Source organism: Phyllobates terribilis, unplaced genomic scaffold (assembly GCF_046119375.1).
Source record: "Phyllobates terribilis strain yellow unplaced genomic scaffold, ASM4611937v1 Scaffold_4__5_contigs__length_816908805, whole genome shotgun sequence".
In the NCBI taxonomy this organism is placed as follows: domain Eukaryota; kingdom Metazoa; phylum Chordata; class Amphibia; order Anura; family Dendrobatidae; genus Phyllobates; species Phyllobates terribilis.
The window spans coordinates 355,017,718-355,034,941 of NW_027362764.1; the positions used below are offsets into that span (position 1 = coordinate 355,017,718).

A 17,224-nucleotide genomic window follows, 5' to 3' on the forward strand; every position below is an offset into this window, starting at 1 on the left:
AGGGATCCGAGACCGACAATAGACAAAGCAGGGAGAAGGTCTTTTTGGCCAAAAGGGGGTTATCAGAATCATCCTTGCTCCCTTCTCCCGAATTTTCCTCACAACTGCCGGGATCATTACTATCGGTGGAAAAGCATAGGCCCTCCTGAACTTCTAGGGTATCTGGAGAGCGTGTACAGCATAGGGATTCGGTGTCAGATCTAGTGAACAGAATCTCTCCACCTTCCTGTTTGCCCTGGTGGCGAACAAATCTATGTCCGGGGACCCGCATAACTAGATAATCTTCTGGAAGAGTATCGGGTTTAGAGCCCACTCTCCTTGTCTTAAAGTGTGGCGACTGAGAAAATCTGCCTTTGAATTTTCTACCCCCCGGATGTAAAGAGCATTGAGGGATGGGAGATGCTGTTCTGCTAGTTGCAGCATTCTGTATGCCACTACCATCAGGGAGTGTGATCTTGTTCCTCCCTGGTGATTTATATAAGCCACTGTCGTCCGATTGTCGGACTTGATCTGGACATGGCGGCCTGTATGTGGGGAAGGAAGCCTATCAGGGATTTATCCACTGCCAAAAGCTCTTTTAGGTTTGATGATGTCCCTATTTTGTGACGTAACCAGAGCCCCTGAACCGAGAGATCTGCTAGATGACCCCCCAGCCGAAGCCACTTGCATCTGTTGTAATTGGATGGTCGACTGGTCTGGACCACTGCAAGCCTGACGTCAGATTCTCCCTGACTGTCCACCATGAGAGGGAGTCTACCGCCTCTAGGGAAAGAGATAGCCTTCTTTCTAAATGTCCGTTAAAGGATTTTTGCGCTGACAGGACCTCCCACTGAAGAAGCCTCATATGACCTTGGGCCCATTTGACTGCTGGGAGACAGGACGTCATGGAGCCTAGTAGGGACAATGCTCCTCTCAGGGACATCACTGGAGACTCTATGGCCCTTGAGACCAAGCGGATTATTTTGCAAACCTTGTCCTACGGGAGGAAGCAGGCTTCGAGGTGGGAATTTAGGGTCAAACCCAGAAAGATTTGAGTCCTTGAGGGGGATAGTTTTGATTTTTGAACATTTATCAACCATCCTAGCTGATTTAAAGGCTGTCCTGGCCTCTAAAACTTGAGAGGAACAGTCGTCTTCCGATTTCCCTAAAAGTCGTCCAAGTAGGGAACAATCACGTTTTTGATTCGGAGAAAAACTGTCATCTCCGCTATCACCTCTGTAAACACTCTTGGCGCCATCGAGAGTCCAAAAGGTAGGGCAGTAAATTGGAAATGCCTCAATTCCCCCTGGATGAATAGGGCTACCCTTAGGTACTGCTGGTATTCTGGATGGATTGGGACGTGATAGTAGGCATCTTTTAGGTCGATAAATGCCATGAAACAATTGTGGTGTAGGAGTTTTACTGCAGAGTTCACTGATTCCATCTTAAGGCTGAGTTCACACGATGCGTTTTTAATGCGTTTCCGCGGCATTTTTGCAGCTGCGGAAACGCATTAAAAACGCATGGTAGAAGGGCAGCAATGTTCCCCAATTGAAATCCGCATGTGCTGTGCCCATGATGCGGATTTTTCCGCAGCGTAAACGCTGCGCTCAAAAATCCGCAGCATGTCAATTTTGCGTAAACGCGGCGTTTTCGCCGCCATTGACTTGCATTAGAACGCATCAATTCCGCAAGACTGCATTTGTACTTGCGTTATTGGCGCGTTCTAATGTGCGGATGGTACCCGAGTGTGGAGAAGATGAGACTCTCCTCCACACCCAGGTACCATTTAAAAAGCTGTAAAACAAGAATAAAATAAAAAATAAAGATATATTCACCTTCTGACTGCCCCCGGTCTCCTTCCCTCTGCTCGCGTGCAAGACTGAAGGACCTTCGGTGACGTCACAGTCATGTGACCGCAGGCCCTTCAGCGCAGTGTCTCGCGATATCCCGGCAGCCAGGAACAAGCCAGGAACGAACGCGGCAGCACACACCGGGGCATCAGAGGGTAAGTATAGCTTTATTTTTTTATTTTTAAACATTCTTATATGGTCACACTATATAAATCCATGCTGTTTGCATGGATTTATATAGTGTGACCTAGTTGTCAAGCACTTTCCAAGTGATGCTAAAATCGCCTGGAAAGTGCTTGTCAATCCGCATGTGAATCCGCATGTATTCCGCAGGAAAAACGCATGTACAATAAGCATGCGTTTTTTCTGCCAGGGAGATGCAGAAATTTTCTGCTTCATTTCTGCATCGTGTGCACATACCCTGAAAGTCTGGTTCTCTATCAGCTGATTTAGACTTTTGAGGTTGATAATGGTCCTTAAGGACCCATTTGATTTTTTTTTTTTATCACAAATAGTGGGGAATAAAATCCCCTTCGCCTTTGTGAATCCGGAACGTCGTGAAAGACCTGCTTGTTGACTAAATCAAGCACCTCGACTCTAGGGCCATCTACTCCTCCCTGGACTTCCTCCTGGGGGTGATCATGAAGGTTCGGTGAGGGATTTGACTGAAGCGTATCTTTAGGCCATTCTTTATGATACTCAATACCCAGGGATTTGAAGTAATGGCTTCCCAAGCTGGGATAAAACGGGACAGCCTTCCACCGACCTCTAGCCTGGCGTCATGGGGAAGATTTTTTGGTACAGGAGGATGGTCCCCCAAACATGTAACCAGTCTTTTTTAGATCTGGGCTCCCATCTATTCCTTTCTCCAGGAGGGCGTCCCCGGTTAAATCTTTTCCTCCGAAATTAGGACCTTTTTGTGTCCCCCGTGAACCCTGGGAAACCTCTCTTCCTGTTGCCAGCCTTCTCCAAAAGCTCAACCAGTTTTTGGCCAAACAAGAGTTTACAATCACAAGGAAGGGAACATAGTTTATGTTTTAACTGCAGGTCTCCTGGGCAACCGTTGAGCCACAGGGCTCGTCTCTGACAGCGTTAGATAAGTTTGCAGACTTGGCAGAGAGTTTAACTGAATCCGCTGAGAAGTCAGCAAGGGAAGCGGACGCTGCCTGAAGTAAAGGTAGATTGGAGAGGATTTTATCTCTGGGTATCTTTTTATCCTTGAGATGGTCTTCTAATTGTTGAAGCCACACCATGAGTGACCTAGTAACACAAGTGCCTGCTACCGCTGGTTTCAGACCCCCTGCTGCCATTTCCCAGGTGTGACGCAGGAAGGAGTCTGCTTTCTTATCTAGAGCATCCTAGGCTGCGTTCACACATTGCGTATTTCCCTGCGTTTTTTTACGTGCGCGTATTTTCCTGCTTTTTTTACCTGCGTTTTTTACGCAGGTAAAAAAAAGCACCTCCATTCACACACTGCGTTTTTTCCTGCGTTTTTTTATGGAGGTGCAGGAGAAAAGGAAGTGTGAGGAGCATGGACACCTGTATGTAATGTAATGTATGTGTCTGTGTGTACTGTCTGTGTCTATGTGTCGTGTGTGTGAGTGTCCCCCTAGCAGTGTATGTACAGACAGCTTCTGGCTGCAGTACATACACTGCTTTAAAAGAAAAAAAAACTATGGATACTCACCTATCCGATGGATGGGAGAGGCGTCCGGTCCGGTCCCGCGGCTTCCAGCATCTGCCGTGAAGCGATCAGCTGACCGGCTGGTAAATCAGCTGACCGGAAGCCGGTAAGCTACAGTTACCTGATCGCTTCACCGGCAGATGCTGGAAGCGCGGGACCGGACTGGACGCCTCTCCCATCCATCGGATAGGAGAGTATCCATAGTTTCTCCTGCGCCTCCATAAAAAAGCGCTGGAATTACGCAGTGTGTGAACACCGCTGCGTAATTCCATCGCTTTTAATGGGCACAATAGGAGAAAGCGCAGGACGCAGCTGCGTAAAGAATTGACATGTCAATTCTTTACGCAGCTGCGCTTTCGCGCTGCGTAAAATCACACAGTGTCTGAACGGCAAAGTGAATTTCCCATTCACTTTGCTGGCAGACACAAGGCACATTGCGTATTTTCGCGCGCGCGAAAATACGCAATGTGTGAAGGCAGCCTTAGACTGCCCGAATCTTCCAGGGGTAGGAACGATTTTTTGGATGATCGGGCCACAGACCCATCAACTTTAGGAATTTTATCTCAAGACCCAGAGACACTTTCCTCGAAGGGGTACCTCCTTTTAGGCTATGTGCCCACGTTGCATTTATGAAGCAGAAAATTTCTGCTGCATAAATGCAAGTCCTCTCCCGGAAAAACGCATGCGGAATTCCGCACGCGTTTATCGCGCATTTTTCGCGCGTTTATCACGCGTTTTCCACATGCGGAATTGCCTTGCGTTTTTTATGCATTGGACAAAGGCAATTCCGCTTGCGGAAACGCAAAATTAAATGACATGCTGCGGATTTTTGAACGCGGCATAAACGCTGCGGAAAAATCCGCAGCATGTGCATAGAACTTGCGGAATCCCATTGGGGACCATGGGGTGTGGATATACATGCGTTTTTCAAGCGTTTACGCTGCGGAAATTCCGCAGCATATACGCTTGAAAAATGCTACGTGGGCACACAGCCTTAGAGGATGAGGGAAACACTCCCGATTACTCAGGCTTCCTCCATTCCCGGTGTATAAGGCTATGTGCCCACGTAGCAGATTTGATGCAGAGCATTTTTGCCTCTCTGGCAAAAAAAAAAAGCATGCAGATTTACATGTGTTTTTTTCTGCCAGAGAGAAGCGTTTTTTTTTCAGCGTTTTTACATGCGTTTTTTCAAGCAGTTTTCCAAGCGATTTTGAGCATCACTTGGAAAAGTGCTTAACAAGTTGGTCACACAATATAAATCCATGCAACTGGCATGGATTTATAATGTGTGAACAACTGATGCTTTAAATGCAGCATCTATAGTAAAAAAAAGAATTAAAACATTAAAAATAAAAAACCTGTATACTCACCTCTCCGGTCTGCTCCCGGCCACGTCCTCTCTCCTCAGCGTCCCGCGGTGTACTGTCAGGACCTGCGGTGACGTCATTTAGTCAGCTGATGGTCATGCGACCATCACCTGACCGCCGACGTCAGCGGTCGCGTGACCATCAGGTGACTAAATGACGTCACCGCATTTCCTGACAGTACACTGCGGGACGCTGAGGAGAGAGGACGTGGCCGGGAGCAGACCGGGGGCCACCGGTTTTTTTATATATACAGGTTTTGTTTATTTAATTTTTTTATTTCTTTTTTTCACCGCGCGGTAGCCGGGATGAAGAGGAGTTGTAGTCTCCTCTTCATCCCGGGTACCACACGCATCAAATTAGCGCATCATGTACACAGCACATCTGAATTCACATTGCTTTGCATGGCAGACTGATTTATAAGCGTTTTCGCAGCTACAAAAACGCTACGTGGGCACATGGCCTTTGGGTCTGAATTTTAGGATTCACTGGAAAGGAGAGTCTTTTTTCCTCCAGGTCTGTGAACATAATGTCTTCTAGGGAACTGGCTGCCTTCTCTTCCCTCAACCCCATGGTTGATTTGACAGCTCTGACCAACTTGTCCGTACCCTCAATAGGGAAACAGGGCCTACCACTGATGAAAAGGAGGATGATGATTCACTGAGGAATGGATCCTCCGACTGGGATGATGAATCATAGTCGGAGTAGATATCCTTATGGGATCTCTTTTTTCCCTTAGGAAATCCCTTTAGGGAATCCTGAACGTCTGTACGGATTATGGATCTCAAATTAGACGCAAAATCCGGGGTGCTCTACGCTATGGTTTGGTTAATACAGCTAGCACAAAGCTGTTTCTGCCAATCTATGGAAAGGGGGACTTGGCATAAGACGCAAACCCCTATGCTTCTGTTTGGCGCTACTCTTCTTCGGTTCCTAAGGAATGAAGCACATAACTTTTCATTACTATCAAGTGACATTCACGAAGATCACTCACCCTTGAAGTCACAAAAGGGTACCGGATTTGGAGGCTGTGGCGGGACATAAGATGAATCCCTTCTGGATGGCCCTAAAGCGTCCGACACCTTACTCCTCCTGCCGCTACGGTTACTCGAGCGGCTGTCCGTGTGAGTGGCATCCGACTGCTTCTTTCGCTGGCGTTGCTGAGGTGGAGGGGTCAGCTGCTGCTGCTTCTGGCTGTCCTGGTCTGCCATAGCTGCTATATCACAAGCACGAGTAAAGGAGCGTTTGTCAGGACAACCCCCCCCCCGCCCACCTAAAATATGGTACATCCGGAACCTCCTCCAGTTCAGGTGTCCTCCCCCCTCCTGACGCCCGCAGGCTGAGGTTCCAAAAGCTGGCCGGCAAGCGCTTACAGGGCGCCGCCATGATGGATCCGGGTGCCGCCCCCCTGACGTCATGCATTGTGCCGTGACGTCAGGTGCGTCACACCCGGAAGACGCCGCTCCCAGCATGCAGCCAGCCAGGAGCATGCGGCAGGGGGAGGACAGCGCAGCGGGTCTGAGGGGAGCCCTCCTCACCGCCTGCGCACGCTCGGACATGGCTCCAGGGAACCGTAGACGGTGCACAGGCTGGCGCCCGCTCTTCCACACCGGAACAGGCCCAGGTAAGTATGAAAACATATTCTTCCAGACAGGTTCTCATCAAGGACAGGAAACCAACTGAAGCGAGGGAGAGGTACTGCCCTTTTATTTCAGACAGTTTCCTGTCCTTGGTGGGGTGGATCCCTCCTTCAAGGTGTGCTGTCATGGGTGAGGGGAAAACCTTGAATACTACAAGTAAAACAAAAGTGCCCCCAAATGAAATATTATACCCCCACAGTGCCCTCCACATGCACGGTATGATGACCCTACCGTACCCCTTTCCCCACCTCAATGCCTCCGACAAGGAATGGTGACCCCTTGACTGTATGATTCTATAACGGGTCCACAGACGCATACACAAAGGATAACAGAATAAAGTGTAAATGGCCCAACAATGCTGCATATAGTATAATGACCTAACAGTGCTCCATACAGCATAAGTAGCCCCACATTAAAAAATTATAAAATACTCACCTCTGCCTGTTCTCCTGCTGTTCCGGTTTCATCATGGAGTCTTCAGATTCTCTGCACATCTTGGTACAGCAGGCGCCTTGTAATGACGTTAACGTGTCTGCTGCGCTGAGACGTCAGACGCAGAGGGGGAATGATGGGAGAGGGAGCATCGTGTGACGCTCCCTCTCCCATCATTGTTTTCAACTGTATCAGCATCTAAAATCGCAGGCCATATTTGGACCAGAGGCCATAGACTGACATATGTGCATTTACAGAAGGGAACCAACAATTTTGTCCATGTGTGTATTAAAAATGTGTGCCATTTCCATCTACTCAATCATGTTACAACCACTATGGCTAAAGCTTGCATGTTAAAGAGAAAAATTATTTTTGGGATATTACTTTCCACATTTTTTTTTATTGTAGTTGTATTTTTATCTGGGACACATTTGTTGTTGAAATTTCTACATCTGCATAAATCCATACATATGCCCTTGGAAGCAGTCAATGTTACTTAACTATTTTTATACTTCGTATATCATAGTATGTAAATATATATATGTAAATATTCAATAAGGAAAAAAATACCAAGAAACATACCAGTCAGCATAAAAATTAACTAAAGCGACGTCTGCATTACCTGTAACAAGAAAGAAAAATAGTGGTTTATAAAATAAAACTAATGTTACACAGCAACTTAAAGAAAAAATACTGACCTGCTTAGAAAACTACAAACAATATTAATCTCATGATCTGGCTGCACATGCTTATTTTACACCCTGGGAAGAGATTTTCTTTGAATCTTTTCCGGTTCACATGGTAACTATTGGGAATGAGGTGAGGTCTCAAGAAGAAGACTGGCTTTTGATTACTAAAATGGAGACTGGCAGGAATGACTGACATCCTACTGCAAAATGCACGTCATGTATTTCTGATGGGTGGGCCATAATATTTGCGAACAGCATTTATCTGTTTTTACGCAAATGAAGGTTGCCAAATCTAGATAGTTAAAAAATATTGCTCACGAATGCTCATTGTTGAATATATGAGAAATATATATATGTGCACTATAATATATATTATATTTCAATATTCTATAGTTAGTTATACAATATGTGTCAACCTCTGTTAATGAACATACATTGACAGACTCTAAAGACGCATTGTTAGCAGCTGTATACACATACACACACCTTTGCTCCTGTTCACACTCTGCTCCACACTTGCAGTCTGAACGGATTCTCCCGCACAGCAGATGCATGTAGAGACATGATCACGTCTGTTGTCACAGTTGCACACGTTGAATAGTGGAAAAAGCTGTTAACTTGCTCCTCCACCATCATATTCATCACCATTTGCATCCTACAAATATGTGCCCACTGTGCGTTTCGTTTTCGCAACGTTTTTTCCGCGCAGAAATGCACCAAAACCGCTAGGTAATCCATATGCCAGCTAATGCAATGACAATCTTGAAGTGCTGAGCACATGATCAGGAATTTACCTGCCAGGATTGTCATTGCGCTTAAATCTGGAGCATGTCAATTCTTTGTGCATTTCTGCAGAATTTTTCATCCATAGACTTGAATTAAGTCAGCAAAAATGAAGGTATAAAAATATCTGCGTATTTGCTGCGTATTTGACTCAATTCAAGTCAATGAAGCAAAAACGCACAAAAAATTGCCCGTGGGAGACTACTCCTCCCATCCCGTTCCCGCTAACAATGGCAAAAGCAGGCGCGGCTGAGGGGAGATGTAGTCTCCTCTGCTGGCATCTGTGTGCGGTGTTATAAAAAAAAAAAAAATAAAATAAAAAAAAGCCTTAGTTACTTACCGGTAACGGGATTTTTCGGAACCCATGACAGCACCACGAGAGAGAGAAGGGATCCGCCCACCAAGGACAGAAAACCTACAGCTTAAAAAGGCAGCATCTCTCTCTCGCCTCAGTTTGGATTACAGAGCATGAGAGGACCGCCAAGGTTAGTATAACAATGTATATAACAAGTTTTTCCTCTATACCTTTTTTTTTTTTTTTTTTTTTTACACCGTATAAGAGTGCTCCCACAAGTGAAGGGAGGGAATATAAGGGTGCAGTCATGGGTTCCAAAAAACCCTGTTACCGGTAAGTAACTAAGGCTTTATTCATTCACTCATGACAGAACCACAAGAGAATTACATAGAAGAATTTTCCTAGGGAGGGACCATAGCCTGGAGCACCTTCCTGCCAAAAGTGAGGTCAGTAGAACCACCCATGTCTAGTCTGTAGTCTTTATAAAAGGTGAAAGGTGAGGACCAGGTGGTGGCCTTACATACATCATCGATGGAGACCTCCGTCTTCTTCGCACAGGAGGTCGCCACGACCTGGGTAGAATGAGCTTTCAGACCCTCTGGAATCTCCTTGCTGCTTGATGAATAAGCAAGGGTAATGGCATCTTTAATCCATCTGGCGATAGTAGGTTTTGAAGCTCTATACCCATTCCTAATACCCTGGTGACATATGAAGAGGGATCTATCTACCCTATAATCTCTTATTACTGAAAGATAATGAATAGCATCTTCTCACATCTAAAGTATGTAATTTTTTCTCCTTCTCGTTCTTGGGAGAGGAACAGAAGGTGGGAAGAACTATCTCCTGAGTTCTATGAAAACGAGAGGCTACTTTCGGAAGGTATGCTGGGTCTGGTTTAAGGATTATCCTATCATCTAAGATTTGGGTAAACGGTAGGGCTATAGATAAGGCTTGAATGTCGCCGACTCTCCTGGCTGATGTAAAAGCGACTAACAGGGCTGTTTTTATAGAGACGAGTTTAGGGGATGCCAACTTTAAAAGGTTCAAAGGGAGGGTTAGTTAGTGTGGAAAGAACCAGGTTTCAAGTCCCAAGGCATCAGTCTTGGTTTTACAATGGGTCTAGATCTAAATGATGCTTTAATGAAACGGGAGATCCAGTAATTTCCTGCTAAATCATAGGAAACTAAGGCCCCCCCAGAGCGGATACCTGGACCTTCAAGGTACTGGTGGATAGCCCCAACTCTAAACCTTTTTGTAAGAATTCTAATATTTTCCCTATTGGTGCAGCTTCCTCCACCTTACTCCCTGAAAAAGATAAGAACTTTTTCCAAGTCCTAGCGTAAATGCGTGTAGTAACTTGTTTTCTACTATGTAGAAGGGTGTCCATGAGGTTTGATGAGAATCCTCTGTTTGCTAATAACAGCCTTTCAAATTCCATGCCGTCAGGTGGAGTCCCGGCGTGGGAGGGTGAACAATCGGTCCTTGAGAAAGGAGAGCCGAGATCTCTGGTAAGATCCAAGGATCGGTCACTGACATTTCTTTTAGACAGGAAAACCAAGGTCTCTTGGGCCAGAAGGGAGCTTTGAGAATGACCCAAGCTCTGTCCATTCTTATTTTTCTTACAACTACTGGAAGAAGTACAGTGGGAGGAAACGCATACGCCAGACTGAACTTCCAGGGAAGTAGGAGAGCGTCTACTATTAGAGGATTTTCTCTGAGATTCAGGGAACAGAACTCTGGAACCTTCCAATTCTGTTTGGTGATGAACAGATCTACTACCGGAAGGCCCCACATTCGAACTATTTGAGAAAAGATCTATGGACTCAGTACCCATTCTCCTCCTTTCAGAACGTTGTAGTTCAGGAAGTCTGCCTTGACGTTTTCCTTCTCTTTTAAATGTAGGGCAGTAAGGTAGAGTAAATGACCTGCTTTTTTTTAATAGTTTGTCCATCACTCATTAGGTTTTTTGACTTCGTACCGCTTATGTCAATAGTTCCTTGACATAAGAGGAAAACTTTCTCGCTTTCTGTCCATAGTCCCCGAATTATATCGTTATCTAAGTGAGCTCCCCATTCCGTGGGACTTGCATCTGTGGTTAACACGTGGGTAGGTCTTACCTCCCAGGGCACCCCCTGAACTAAGTTCCTTGTTTCCAACTACTATTGAACGAGGAGAGAAGGTTAAAGTATGATCCAGACAGCCCCCCAAGGACTTACTCATTATATAATACATCCCACTGAAGGGCCCTGGAGTGGAATTGTGACCATCGAACAGCGGGAAAACAGTACGTTAACGTGCCCAATAGGGACATCGCATTACGAAGAGTCATGGAGGGCTTATCTATGGCTTTTTCCACAAGACTCTGGATTAATTCATCCTTCAGGACTGGAAGACGTGACAACTGTTTTTCCAAATCTAGAATAACCCCCCAAAACTGCTGGGCTCTTGTGGGAATTAATTTAGACTTTGGCAGGTTTAACAACCACCCCAGGCCTTCTAGGATGGTCATTACGTCCCCTAGATGGGACTCACATTGATGGAAGGAACGACCCACAATAAGAAAGTCATCGAGGTAGGGGATAATAAGGATGTCTTTTTCCCTAACATGCGCCATGACTTCCGCCACTACTTTAGTAAAAACTCTTGGAGCGACGGCTAGAGCGAAGGGAAGTGAAGTATATTGAAAATGTTTATGGCCTCCATCCTTACTGCTACCCTTAGGTATTTCTGGTAATGTTTGTGAATGGGTACGTGATAATACGCGTCTCTAAGATCCAAAACAGCCATAAAACAACCGGGAAAAAAGTTTAAATTGCTGCTTTTAAGGATTCCATTTTAAACGTACATATAGTTAGGTGTCTATTCAGGGATTTCAAATTGATTATGGTCCTGAAAGATCTGTCTGGCTTGGGAACTAAAAGGGGGAGAATATAAACCCCAACCTCTCTATCTCTGGGACCTCAACCAGGACAGATTTCCTAACTACATCATGAATTTCTGACTGGAGGGCCAATAGTTGTATAGGGGAAGAACCGGAGCGAGTAACCATGAACCTCCATGGGGAAGTGTTTGGAACTCCAATTTTAGTCCTGACGACACCAGGCCGAGGATCCAGCCACTTGTAGTTATACGTTCCCAGGCTGGGAGAAAGGAAGATGATCTTCCTCCCACCTGGGATGACCATCATTGTCCCGATTTTTGTGTGCCTTGGGAAGATGTGCCAAAAAGAAGACCTCTACCTTTCTGGCTATGGGCTTCATACTTTACATGTTCTTTCGTTGGTCTTCTTGGGTCAAACTTCTTTTTCCTAAAAGAACGTTTACAAGCAGGTAGGGATACAGAGGGAAACCCTTTCTTAGAGTCTCCAGCTTTTTCTAATAAATCGTCCATGGCGGGACCGAACAGATACGGTCCTTCACAGGGGATAGAACACAGTCTAGATCTAGCCTGTATGTCTCCCGGCCAACACTTAAGCCACAAAGCCCGTCGGGCAGAATTAGAAAGACGCTGATCTTGCTGCTAATCTGACCGAGTTGGCTGAGGCGTCAGCTAGAAATGCAGCAGATCCCTGGGCAAGAGGAATGGAGGACAGGATTTCCTCTCTGGCTACACCGCTTTTGAGCTGGGTCTCTAACTGCTGTAATCATATCATTAGGAATCTAGAGGTACAGGTGGATGCTACCACTGGTCTCAAGGCATCTGCAGCGGTTTCCCAGGTTCCCCTCAAGACGGTATCAGCCTTAATGTCGAGTGGATCTTTCAGGGCTCCCATGCCATCAAAGGGTAAGGAGGATTTTTTAGAAGCTTTAGTAATGGCGACATTAAGCTTTGGCGCCTTAGACTACGAGGAAGATGGGTTATCTTCGAAGGGGTATCTTCTTTTAGATGAAGGTGTTAGGGAACCTTTCCTCTCTGTCGATTAGACCCTGAATTTTATTATTCATATGAAAACACCTTTTCTTTTTATTATCAAGGCCCCCAAACATCACATCCTCTACTGATTTATTAGATCTAGTATTTACAATACCTATGGTGGACCGCACAGCCTTGATCAACGCGTCCACATCAATCATAGGGAAACAATGACGACCTGAGTCCCTATCCGAGGAAGAAGATGAGAGGGAAGGGTCATCTGAATCCTAGGTAACCATGGATAGGGAGGAATCCTCAGATATTGGGGAAGGAATTATTTTCCGTTTACCCTTTGTGTTTTTAACAAGAGCTTTGTCAATTTCCTCTTTAAAGATCTTAATCCTGAAGAAAAACTGGGGGATTCCTCTGCTACAGTTTGGTTAATGCAATCTTGACAAAGTCTTTTCCCATGGGTATCAGGCAGAGGGATCTTACATAACGCACATTCCTTGTGCTTTACTTTGGTAACACATTTCTTGCTCAGGTTTGCAGACTACTCAGAATGGAGGGTCCTGCCTCTGAACTGCAGGATCTTTTTTCCTACTTGAATCTTTTTGGTTGGACCTTGAAGATCCATATTTTTCTGTGGAACGACTTTCACTAGAACGAGAACGATGTTCTACAGGCTCCTGGGGCTCCCCAGACAACAGCTGATCTCCCTGCTGTTGTTCACTATCCACCATCACTCCTCTCCTAGAAGAGCTGAGAAGCACTCTGGTAGTGGTGCCCTGAAGCTTTATATCTGCCCCCGGTACCTGGTCAATTGACCCTTGCGTGGAGTGAAAACCCACCCTCCCTGGTGGGGAACATCCCCCCTACCTGACGCCGCACTCCTCCAGCGTGTCTCCCGCTGTGACGTCATTCCGGAAGCGCTGTATCCAGGCACACCCGCCGGTACTGTCACGCCTCCACCTCGTCACCTGCCGGCGCGGCCCGTACTTACTGAATGTGCAGACGGGGGGAGGGAGGGGGAATCGTTCACCAGACCGCGCCTCATGGTTCCCATGGTCTGGACCACGCACGAGCTGCCGACCCTGGCCAGGGGATGCCGCTCTTACCCCAACGCACACAGAGCAGCCCCCCTGAGCTCTGCCGTGGCGTCTCCAGGGGATCCAGACCAACCGAAGTGGAGAAGATATCACCACTGGGACTGGCCGGCCTGGCCTGGGACAGGAAGCTTTCTTCTTCTTTCATCAGGTAAGCCTGGAGAGGTTCCCAGCAAGGACAGGAAACCAAACTGAGGCTAAAGAGAGGTGCCGCCCTTTTAACCTGTAGGTTTCCTGTCCTTGGTGGGTGGATCCCCTCTCTCTCGTGGTGCTGTCATGGGTAAATGAATAGAAAACTCCTAAGTCTCACCTTATTAGTCTGCCGTACCCAGAGTGTCCCACGGCGATCCAATCACCCGGCAATACACTAACGGCTCTCAGCTGCCCCAGAATTACAATGAATGGGAATTAATGCTATTTTAGAGTTTACGGGATTAAGTGTCGCTGACACCAAGCCCTTTGTTTAGTGATGAAGAGGTATCAACAAAACACCATCATTACTAAACAAACCTGTAAAGAGTTAAACACAGACATAGCAAACACTTTAAATAATGTGTCTGTTGTATTTCAAATAATCATTTAAATTAACCAATATACTCAACCCCAGGTATTATGGTAATCCAAGAGTTAAAGCGATGTCCCAGTTTTTTTTTTTCAAATATCTTTTAGATCCAAAAAGCATTCATTGCTGTACAAAAACGAAAAAAAAAAAAAAAAAACCCCGCACGTTTTTTTCTGCAGCATTTTTGCTGCCAAGAGATACAGAAACCTTGCAGAAATTTCTGCAATCAAATCCTGAACGTGCGCACATAACCTTAAAATGCAGAAATGTAAGAAAACGAAAGCCCTTCGATTCAAAAAGCCAGAGGGCTCACAATTTGCCCAAGTCAATGCTAAACTATGGTGGAGGTGTGTTCTCTCTCCAGTATATTGCTGCCCGTTTACGATTGGTTAACTCATACACAGGGAAGTAGTAGTACACACCCCCAGTGAAAATTATATAACTTTAAAATAAGTTTAAGTTAGTGTTAACGTAGATGCCAAATACCTTGGCCAACAGCTATACAACAAAAAGGCAAAATTAAAAGATGAAAACATTTTACACTGCTCTGTAACCACTGTTACATTGTGCATCCAGCTCAACATTTAAAAAAAAGCGCTAAAAAGATCCTCAGAGTCTAAAACAATAAAACGTCAATGGGCCCATCAGTGCAAATGTCCAAATCGAGTTTTGCAGGCCTTCAGACGTAAGCTGCTACAGCCACTGACAGCAGCCTAAAATGCAATATGAACATAGACTTACAGGTTGACATCATGGACAGCACTCTCACTCTCAGCCAAGCACAGCAAGCTTTGTACAAGTTAAAGATCATGACCAGAAAGCAATGCTAGATCTAAACGAGTAATCTATAGACATGTCCTTATGACTGATGTAAAGCAAAATATTTAATAAATGGTCAGCTGGATATCACACACCAAACTATTTATATGCACAAGTACTGTTTCAAATACAATTTTAGCAATACCTTTACATGACCAGTCCCTTACTCCTTTACTGAGAAATCAGCATTTCAGCTGCTATGCAAATGAAGACTCATTTGTAGAGCTGAAGCCTCTTGTCACTTCAGCTCTATTCCTTGCCTGAAGTCTCACAGCAACTAATCTGTCAGACAAAAAGGAGAAGGGCAGGGAATAAATAAGAAATAACAGATTTCAGCCTCATTTCCATATAAATTGAAAAGCTGATTTCTCAGTAATTGAGGAATAGACTCAATTATAAATAGTTAGGAGTTTTTTTTGGGGGGGTGAGGGGTGAATCCTGCTGTTAGAATTCCCTTTAGGCTATGTGCCCACGATGCAGAAATGCTCCGGATTTTTCCTGAGCGTTTCTGCATCTCCCTGGCAGAAAAAACGCATGTGGATTGTACATCATTGTACATTGTTCTTCACATGCATTTTCGCATGCAGGTTGACAAGCGCTTTTCCAAGCGATTTTAGCATCACTTGGAAAGTGCTTGATAACTTGGTCACACTATATAAATCCATGCAAACAGCATGGATTTATATAGTGTGACCGAAAAAATGGTAAAAAATAAAAGACTATACTTACCTTCTGATGGCCCCCGGAATCTTTATCCGATCCGTCCTGGCTTGCCGGCAGCTCGCGGTGGACTAAAGGACCTGCCGACGTCAGCGGTCGCGTGACCCGTCACATGACTAAATAACGTTACCGCAGGTCCTTTTCAGACCATCACGAGCTGCCGGCAAGCCAGGACGCATCGCTATGGAGACCGGGGGCCATCGGAAGGTAAGTATAATATTTATTTTATTCTTTTTTTTTACAGGTTCTATGGTACCCTGGTCCGGAGGAGTCTCCTCTTCTCTAGACCCAGGTACCATCCGCACATTGAAACGCTTGGATTCCGCATGTACAGATGCAGTGATGCGGAGTTCATGCGTTCCAATGCAAATCAATAGCGGCGAAAACACCGCGTTTATGCAAAATAATTGGTAGTGCTGTGGATTTTTCCGCAATTATAATTCGCAGCGGAAATTTCAGCAGCATGTGCACAGCACATGAGGATTATCATTGGGGAACATGGCAGACCTCCCAAGCGTTTTTTAAGCGTTTCTGCAGTGGAATTGCCGCTGCGGAAACGCTTAAAAAACGCATAGTGGGCACACTGCCTTAATGTCCACAAAGCAGAGCGTCAGCTCCTTCAAAATGGCTGCCTACCTATATTCATGTACAGGAAAAAAAAAAAAAGGTTGATTATTAGGGCACATTCATATTTTTTATTTAATGGGCATGCAATATACCTTACAGGTTTTTTTTTTATACATATCATTTTATCATATATATAAATCAACTAAAGAAGTTCTAGTCACAGTTTCCATCACTGCATCTTTTACTCTTAATGCATTTTCTTTTTTAGGAAAGTGACTACAGGTGCAAAATTTGCCTGCAGGTCAGAGGACAGATATGGGGTATAATGAATTTCCTAGTCTGTTTTATGCAAAAGAGACCTAAATTACAGAAGTTTGAAAATCGCTCTGGCTTCCAGAAGTACAGATGTGTAATGCTGGGTTTCAATTTATTTATTTTCTTGTGCATCGGTCCAGAGCCCATTTATGCATTTTGTTAATAAATCAAGATTCATGACTAGTCAACCACTGATGTGACAGATTTTGGGAACCATCTAATAGGATTGCTAGTAAAATGCCAGATCTGCTCCCATAATTTTCTGTGACAAATGGAGAGAAATAAAAAAGCACAAAACAAGATTTTTTTTTTTTTTTTTTTTTTAAGATAACTTACCTAATGTGTCATCTATATTGCCACTTTCTAAATTTATTATGTCACTTTTTGCTGGAGTGCAAGCACATGCTGCCTGTAAAAGATAACAGTAATACCATCAAAAAATAATCAAAATAATCTCCCATTTTTAATTTACACTTACAACATAATTAAATACTATGACTGGTAGGAAAACAAACATTTACAGTCATTTACGCAGTCAGCAACACAGAAGAACCCCCCGCCCCC

At 44.9% G+C, this 17,224-nt stretch overlaps 1 protein-coding gene across 2 annotated transcripts in view; it reads right to left on the reverse strand.

The window, feature by feature from the left end:
- Nucleotides 1–17,224, reverse strand: part of ERP44 (endoplasmic reticulum protein 44) — a 140,749-nt gene that overhangs the window by 111,166 nt on the left and 12,359 nt on the right. Inside the window, exons 2-3 of one of the 2 annotated variants that reach the window (XM_073678418.1) lie at nt 16,997–17,069; nt 7,535–7,574 (exon numbers count right to left, since the gene is read on the reverse strand). In XM_073678418.1, coding sequence (XP_073534519.1) covers nt 7,535–7,574; nt 16,997–17,069 — 113 coding nt within the window. Of the gene's footprint in view, nt 1–7,534; nt 7,575–16,996; nt 17,076–17,224 lie in introns of those variants that run through there. The other variant, XM_073678419.1, reaches the window with a different exon arrangement.